General features: G+C 44.4%; 1 protein-coding gene and 1 long non-coding RNA gene across 2 annotated transcripts; both read left to right on the top strand.

Moving 5' to 3' along the window:
- Positions 1-2,428: 2,428 nt before the first annotated feature.
- LOC119268369 lies at positions 2,429-7,092 on the top strand. Its single transcript, XM_037549983.1, has 3 exons — positions 2,429-2,879; positions 2,996-3,107; positions 6,610-7,092. The coding sequence occupies exons 1-3, from the start codon at positions 2,534-2,536 to the stop codon at positions 6,737-6,739; spliced, it is 588 nt and encodes a 195-aa protein (XP_037405880.1). The 5' UTR covers positions 2,429-2,533; the 3' UTR covers positions 6,740-7,092.
- On the top strand, positions 3,114-6,603 carry LOC119268370. Its single transcript, XR_005133141.1, has 3 exons — positions 3,114-5,541; positions 5,674-5,744; positions 5,940-6,603. It is a non-coding gene; the product is annotated as an uncharacterized LOC119268370 (long non-coding RNA).
- Positions 7,093-8,793: the final 1,701 nt, after the last annotated feature.

The raw sequence follows: 8,793 nt of genomic DNA, 5'->3' as shown, positions 1-8,793 counted from the left end.
ACTAATTGTGTTGTCCATAATTTAGCCAAACTAGTTAGAAGTGCGATGTGTGTGGATGGATGAAAGATCCACTCGTAGAGATTGTTGATATTCTTGTGAAAGATAATATGGTGAGAGTATTTTGATAAAAAAGATAGTTCTGTAAGAGAAACTCCAATGGGGCGACCCATTTCGTCTGCGGCCGTCCGTTTTTTGTCCGTGGGCAACCCATTCCCGACCCATTTTTGAGCCTGATTTGCATCGACACGGACACGCGATGGACGCGCGCGCGCTCGCCTACTCCTGTCCCCGGGCCCGCTGGTCTGTGGCACATTGGCCTCCCCTCTCACCCCCGGCCAACAAACAACCCTCGCCCCGCCTCCTCCATCACCGCCGCCGTCGCCCATTTTTTCCGGTGACTCTTCCAGCTACCGCCGCCTCCACATCCGCCCAGCAATGCCGCCCCTACCCCCAGTCGCCCGCCGCCACCGTTTTGCCGCCGGGGAGCAAACTGGTTCCCGCCGCCGCTTTCCCCAATGCCCAGCCGCTCGCGACCAAGAAGACGCCTCGCCGCCCCCGCCACATACGACCGGCACGCTCGTTGGACGCCGTCACACTCGTCGGACGCCGGCAGGGCAGCTAGCTGGTCTGTGGGCGCCGCGTCTCCGCTCGCCGGCCGTCTCCTTCTTTGACGCCCGCAAGCTGTTCGACAGATTGCCAAGGTACGAAAATGGACTCCGCCGACGAGTTGTTTTTCCACAATTTCCTTTGCGACTCCGACGATTCGTCGTCTGACGAGGAGGAGGAGATATTGGCTGCCGTGTTGGTCCATCACCACATGAACAACCAGCGGCCGTTGTTCTGGGGCTCCATTTCAGGCCACCTTCCGGCGTTGAATCGTAACCGAGAGAGCGGGCATTTCCTTCTCTGGAAGGACTACTTTGATACAACAAGCCCGTTGTTCAAACATCACAAATTCCTCCGCCGGTTCCGTATGAGTAGGCACGTTTTCAACCGTATTAGAGAGGGAGTGGTCGGCTATGATGACTACTTCGAGTGCAAAGAGGATGCCGTCGGCAATATTGGTTTCTCCGCTTATCAGAAATGCACTGCCGCCATCCGAATGCTTGCATACGGAGTGCCCGGTGATCTATTGACGAGTACGTCCGTATGAGCGAGTCTACATGCCTAGAGTCCCTGTATAAGTTCTGCAAGGTTGTGATTGCTGTGTTTGGCCCTGAGTACTTGAGAGAGCCGATAGCTGAAGATACAGCCCGTTTGTTGGCGATGAATGCCAGCAGGGGCTTCCCGAGGATGCTTGACAGCATAGACTGCATGCACTGGGAGTGGAAGAACTGTCCTTCTGCTTGGCAAGGGCAGTATAAGGGACATGTCAGGGTTTGCACTGTCATACTAGAGGCCGTGGCGTCTCAAGATCTCTGGATCTGGCACTCTTTCTTTGGCATGGCTGGATCACACAATGATATCAACGTGCTTTAGCGCTCGCGGTGTTTGCTAGGCTTGCCGAATGCAACAGCCCACCGGTGAACTTTACTGTCAACGGCCACAACTACGACAAAGGGTACTATTTGGATGACGGTATATATCCTCAGTGGACCACTATTGTCAAGACAATACCCAACCCGTCGGAGATAAAAGGAAAAGATTTGCCCAAGAGCAAGAGAGTGCTAGAAAGGATGTCGAGCGTGCCTTTGGTGTTTTGCAATCTCGATGGGGCATCGTTCGGTATCCTGCTAATACTTAGAGCACGCAGAAACTATGGGAGGTGATGACTGCTTGTGTGATCATGCACAATATGATCGTAGAAGACGAGCGCCCGAACGTATGTACGATCAATGCTTTCAGTTTCAGAGTGCGAATGTTGTGCCTGAGCATGGAGTAGCGGCAACATTTGAGCAGTTCACTCAGTTTCATGAAAACATGCGTGATTGGGAAACTCACGTGCAACTGCAAAATGATTTCGTTGAGCATATGTGAACTCATGTTGGCAACCAATAGATGTATCTTCTTTTATTCGTTTGCAAAATTATGTGAAACATTTTTTATTTGTATTTGGCCTGTAAAACTATACTATTTATTTTTATTTTTAACTATGAAGACAGTAGAAAAAGTTCCTAACTATACTATTTATTTGGGCGGCTAAACTATTTTGCTTGTTAAATTTTCGTTTCATAATATGTTGTAATGCAAATCAATGTAAAATTAGGCAGCCAGCCGGCCACGTCTGTACATATGGGTCGACGCGTTGAGCGCGCCGCCGACCCATATGAAAACAGGTCGGACACCGGGCGGGTGGCTGACCCAAACGGACAAAAAGCAAATGAAGTCGTCATCCGTTTGGATCGGTCCGTTGGGGTTGCTTTAATAAGAGTAGTAGAGATTGATCTTCTCGCAGGTTAGATTTCCGTTGTGAGTCACACACTCGCAGATCTGGTAGGAGTAGTGCTTCAGATAGCGGACCCAACCAGGGTAGACCAGGATAGTGTGTATTCAGTCAGTGCAGAGCAGAGCAAATCAAATCAGACAAAACACGATGGCATCAGCAGCGCCATTCTCCGGCAGTCTCCTTTGCCTGACAAAACCAGGAACACCACAGCCCCCGTGCTTCTCCCCTCCGCCGTCTCGCTCCCACTTCCACCTTCGAACCCGACCCCCCAAGGCAAAGAGGCCAGTCGCCGGAGCCATCGCCTCCTCTTCCATGGCGGCAGCCCAGCCACAGACGCGCGATGGCCAGCAACAAGGGGCGGAGGAGGCCATGAAGCTGCTGTTCGTCGAGATGGGCGTCGGGTACGACCAGCACGGACAGGACATCACCTCCGCCGCGGTGCGCGCCTGCAAGGATGCCATCTCCTCCAACTCCATCCCCGCCTTCCGCCGCGGTAACCCAATCGCTTACCTGTTTCCCTCGGTTATTTCGCCGAACACCTCCCCGGCACACAAAGCGTTTACTCGGATCATCAGCTGACCCTGCTTTTGGTGCCGATTGCGTCCGCAGGGTCGATACCAGGGGTGAACAGTGAGCAGATGAAGCTGCAGATTAAGCTGGGTGTCCCGAGGCCGGTGCAGCATCTGTTGGACTTTGAGAGAATCAAGGCCGTCTTCCCCTAGTGAGCATTTTCTCTGCCTTTTCTTTGTTTCTATGAAATCTTCAAACTTGACCGTTCAAGGGCAGGAACTAGAATCAAGTGCAATGCTCCATTGTGATGGGCTCTTATTTATGACAAGAAAATTTTCACGGTCCTAGGTTAGTGCTGGCTCAGTCATTAGAGTGAGGTATATATTCCTTATTGCAGAGCATGCGTATTTCAATCTTGGTTAAGGGAATTAGTCAAAATGCCTATTATACCGTCTGGGCGTGAATGGCAAAGCTGCCAAAGTTTTATCAAGCAGCACAACAGAAGGATGTGTGGTCAGTAATGTACTGAGTGATTTAGAATTCTCAACACCACCATGTGTTTCAGATGTGGAAGATTTTATTCAGGTCAGAAAACATTACCACCACGTGTACTAGCAAGTGTAAGTAACAAGGTGGCCAAACCAAGGCTAGTGTCTCATTAAATGTTCAACTTTATGAGGCATTATGCAATGTGAGGTAAGATAACAGTCAACATCACGAAAGCACCTTATGTGGATATACAGGAGAGCAATCATGCGATTTACATGACTTGTCGAGAAGATATACTTGCAAGAGTTGAATATTGCATATTGCGTAGTACTCATACAGTTCCTAAAAGCTATAGGCATTCTTGCATGCTATATTTACTAATTGGGGGCTCTTTTTAAGCCACCACTTCTCTAGAGGAATTTATTAGAAGTTTTCAAAAGGAGATCATCTGACTATTGGTTTGATAATACTCCCTCTGTCTCAAAATGTAATAGTGTCAAAAAACGTCTTACATTTTGAGACAGTACAAGGACCCTCAGATATTTGTAATAGTTTTTGTTGTACACGATAGCAGAAGTGCTACTTGCACATGATACATGGTACACGTGAAGTTGATTCGTCCCTCGACAAAAGAGTCCAACCAGTCATAGTTAATCAGAGGAGAGAAAAGTTTTGACGGACACATTGCCCTATCGGATGGATACAACAACTATTCCATAGATGTCATGATATTGTGCGTACCTATCAAGTTGAACCATCTGTCAAAAAGAAAAATGAAACTGAATAATCGTAATTAGCAGGAAGAAAGCTGCTGTTGGTCATGTTCCCTAATAGGATAGATAGTTATGTGTTGGCACAAGTACGAGGAGGCTGCTAAGAAATAGTATGCATCTATCTTATACTTCTGAAAAGAGGGTGAAATTTCCTGTATTAATAAGAGACGGACAGGATCTATGATGGATGCTATGTATTTTTTTTCACCACCCATTGATTGTGGTATATGCTGGAATAATGTAAGGGAAAAACAAATAAAACTTCCCCGAAACTAAATGTTTTGTGTAGCATAGCCATTCCATCTATAGAAGAGAACGTCTCATAATTCTCAATCAATATTGCCTATGTAGAAAGTGGTATATGTTAATGTTACATCAAGATTATGTCTGTCTTAGGTATCATATATACACATATTCTCAGATTAAGTAAACAGTTGGAAATCCATTCTGATTAAGTAAATAACAGGCGAGCATCCTCATCAATTTTGAACATAATACATGTGCCGTGATTTCAGTTCATTGGTCTTTTTAAATCGTCCTTGAATTTAACAAATGTGTCAAATTATCCATTAGACTACAGATAAGTGTACCAATCCTAGATAGAAATCTAACAAATCAATCTTGGTTGACAAGAAAAAACAGTTCTTGGAAATCCTAGGTCATTGGGCTGCAAGACTTCCGAAAATTGGAAGTAAAACAATTGAGAATGACAAATTGACAATACAATTAAGTAAATCTAATTGAAGTAGTAATAGAATTTATCTTTGGGTAGCAATTTAAAAGTATGAAGGGCGGGCCGGGCACAGTGGTAGTCTCTCTCCATTTGTGGCCTGGCGGCCTGGGTTCAAACCAGCCTCTTTGCAGAATTATTATGCAAGGGTAAGGTTGTCTAGAAATTCCCTTCCCCAGACCCCACTTTGTGTGGGAGCTTTCAGCACTGGGTACGCCCTTTAGCAATTAAAAGTATGATATGTTTTCAGTAATATTCTTTCAATGTATTCCTATATATCTCAGTATCTCACATATAACAAATTCTGTAAATTGTTGTACTGTGATGTGATTTAAAAATTATAGCCATCCAGTTACATGGGGCTGATGACTAGGGCTTAGTTTGGCAGCACAGTTTTTAGAAAACCGTGGTAATTCAAAACTACAGTGTTCCAATGTGCGGGCAAGGAATACTACAGTTTCTTAAACCGTAGTTTTTTTCAGTTTTACCAAAACTACCGAGGTGTTTGGCTGGTGCTGTTTTACCATAATTTTGACCGGTTGTTACGTGTGGACGGCAACTGAACCTAACTCAGCTACACTAAAGGAGTTACACGACCGGACTAATTAGCGTTTGCTAACGGCCGCAGGCTGCATGCAGTCGCCATGCATGAGGTCAGCACGTCTGCACCTAGATGCTAGTATCTTTAGCAGCCTGAGTTTTCACTTGTATGTCTATCCCTGCCTCCTGTACTTCTAGCAAGTATGTGTCACCTAATCTAGCACCTGGATTTGCGCATTGCACAGGTGGCTGATGTTTAAGGCTTCAACTAACACACCCATATGTATTCTGCTTCAAATGAACACGCCATTGCAAGGTATGTTAATCTTCACGAAAAAAAAGTCCTGCTTTACGAATGTGATCTACGACAAGTTAGCATGTGTGTTCTATTATCAATCATTTTGGGGGGAATCCTCTAAAACTTTATGCCTGATATGTGATATGCACATCTTAGCAGGCGCTTTTTATTGTAAATCGGAATGTTTGGTAATTTTTTGACGTGCTAACGTAGGGAAGATGACTAATTGGCTATCATCGAAGCTTTGTATGCTAGTGATAGAACTTCGGCCAATCACACACGTATTCATACATCCATCCTTACGGGAGACCGAATTGAGATGTAAAAGAGATTTTCAGATGGAGAAGTATATTTTTCGTAACTTGGTCCAGTGCCTTTGAGAGGGATGCCATCTAAGAGATACAAATTTTGTCTCGGTGGAAGAACAGGTAGGCATATTTCTTTATGCCGTTTCGAACAATGCAACCAATTGTACACTCCAAGGGCAATTTCAGCATAGTGGTGAGACCATAAGCCGCTATTCCAATATTGTGTTGAACGCACTCATGATATTTTCTGGAAGTGTAATACAGTTGCCTCCAATTAATGTTCCTTTCAAAGTTGCAAGCAATCCAAAATTTATGCCATATTTCATGGTATTATTCACAGTAAACTCACCACAGTTGAGTAATATTAGTGTCACAAAGGCTTGGATATAAGCGCATCATAATCGACAATAGCTAACTTGGGAGTTAGAGGGCTTGCCTAGGATATCTGATTCCGAGGCTTTAATTCAGTGGAGTTACTGAACTACTGATAATTTGCATCTTGATGTACCACATGACATGTTATACTCCCCCTTTTAGAACATAATATCTCATATCCTTTTTTTCGTTATTTGTAGTGGTGAGATCACCAGCTGCGAGGTCGTTGACAGCGGGATGATCTGTTCAAGTGGAACATGCATCGAAGCAATGGGAGATAAAAACGATGACTGCTACATTGTCAATGCTGCAGTCTACGTCGGTTACTAATGCTAGCCTGGAGGAATTGTTGTCTTGGAACAGTGGAAAAATTGAAAAAAAAAACGGCCGGGAGAGGGAACTGGAAATTCTCGTAAGCAATAAGTATGTATAACTGTTATGCACAGAGAAAGGGCCAAAATAGGGGGAGACCATGAAGCCTCCCCGTAGTCCTGCTGCCCGTCGCCGGTTATCTTACCCTAAGAGGCTAAGAAGGCAATCTCGCGGTGAGCTCCATTGTTGGAGTCTCCATTGGAATTGGCCTGTACATTGTCATCTCGTGTTGTATGGTATGGGGAGCTTGAGGATGTTGACCGCATTCTCTTCTTTTTGTGCCGTGTGATCGGCTGAGAGGTTGCCCTGAAGTATTGCCTTGCTACTAGGTCCACGGACTCATTCAAACCCAATTTGTCTTAAGCTGGGAGAATGGAGTCTTGTCTTCTTTCTGCTGCAGTTATGGCTCGGGTGGTCTTGCCTTTGTGGCTGCTAACCAGGAATCATGTGGTGGTCCGTGGATTCACCTCTGCATCCAGTTACACAAGTTGAACATATGGGGCTGGCCTCGGCAAAGCGCGTGCAGTCAGTAGGAGCTGAAGGTGTGCTGGATCTGTACAAGATTCAAACCGCGCTACTTAAAAATAGACTGGCGGGCATTTAGGAAATACTGTAGCACCAAGATGGCAGAGGAAGTAGTGGGCAATGCCTACGAAAATACAATGATGCACATTGTTCCATGTAAATGGACTTGTGGACTTTTAGCAAATAGTCAAGAGGACAATGCCTACGAAAATACAATGGTGTAGATGGTTCCATGTGAATAGACTGGTGGACATGTGCACCCATTATGAACAGTAGAATCTAAAAAATAGCAATCAAATCCAAACGATTGTAAAATTTTAGGCCATCAAACTTAATTGACTGTTCTACTCACACATGAAATTTCGTGAATGAATGTCGTATTCTTAGTGAAGGAAAAAACCGGACCTCCAAATTACTTCAAACATGATCTTTTTTATAGCACTGATTTTCTTTTGTGCCTAGAATACCCCCTATGTCATTTCTTCACGCAAGTTTACACGCGAGTAGAACAACGATCATGTATGTTACAAAAATAATAATTCAAATTCGCCTGATTTTTCTAGCATTTTTATGATTTTAATATTCATGACGGGGTTTGTGTGGAATCATGTTCCAAAAATCCGTGCCCCCAAAGCCTATAATTAAAGTCTTTGTATGTCTCAAGCAAACATCCTAGCGATGGCATGATTAATTTGACATAACTTTGAGATCTACACGCTTCTTATAGGAAACATAACTAGCATAGGTGTGTACACCTGCCATATCTTGGACATGAGAGTGTGATACCCTGTTTGCATGTCAATGCCGCATTATTTTTGGGGACTAAATTCGGTGTGATAAGGGATGTCAAATATTGTATTCCAAAATTTTGACATGAAAGATGAAGAGTAACTAATAGTTTTATTAGCATAAGCTGATAAAAAAGGTTGGGATGTGATCGAACTTTTGGAATCTCATTACGTGGAAATGATTCTAAGCTCCATTGGTTACATAGACTACTAGCCTTTCACAACACCTTATAACCCTCGTATGTGTTAGAAATTGTGGGCTATGCGGTCTACCCTCTAATTCCTCTGCTTTTTTCGTGGTGCCGCTCACAATGTATATTGAGACTAGAGGGTAGAGATCTATTTATAGACTCCACTTCCAGGTGTTTTATTATTCCACCTGTTTCCGGAAACATCCGTATGACTCCTGAGCAATGTTACCAATCACGATAAAAGATGTCAGTTTTCTAAGTCTAAATATACTAGTCCCTAGCACACATGTGTGAGTCATGTGCCATGATTAGATTGTATATGTGAGATCAAATTCCAATCTTAACCATGTGGGTCAACAGCCTGCAGAGCCGATCCTGCAAAACAAACCCAGCTCTTCCATCCTATGATGTCCCGGGAAAAATACGTACGTACATATAAAATTCCAGTAGAGTCGATCCCTATTAATTCCTCTACTGTATTCCATCATAGTCGTCCTCGGCACCTCGA

This window comes from Triticum dicoccoides, chromosome 3A (genome assembly GCF_002162155.2).
Source record: "Triticum dicoccoides isolate Atlit2015 ecotype Zavitan chromosome 3A, WEW_v2.0, whole genome shotgun sequence".
In the NCBI taxonomy this organism is placed as follows: domain Eukaryota; kingdom Viridiplantae; phylum Streptophyta; class Magnoliopsida; order Poales; family Poaceae; genus Triticum; species Triticum dicoccoides.
The sequence above is the reverse complement of the archived record's forward strand: the minus strand, read 5'-3'. Positions and strand labels throughout refer to the sequence as shown.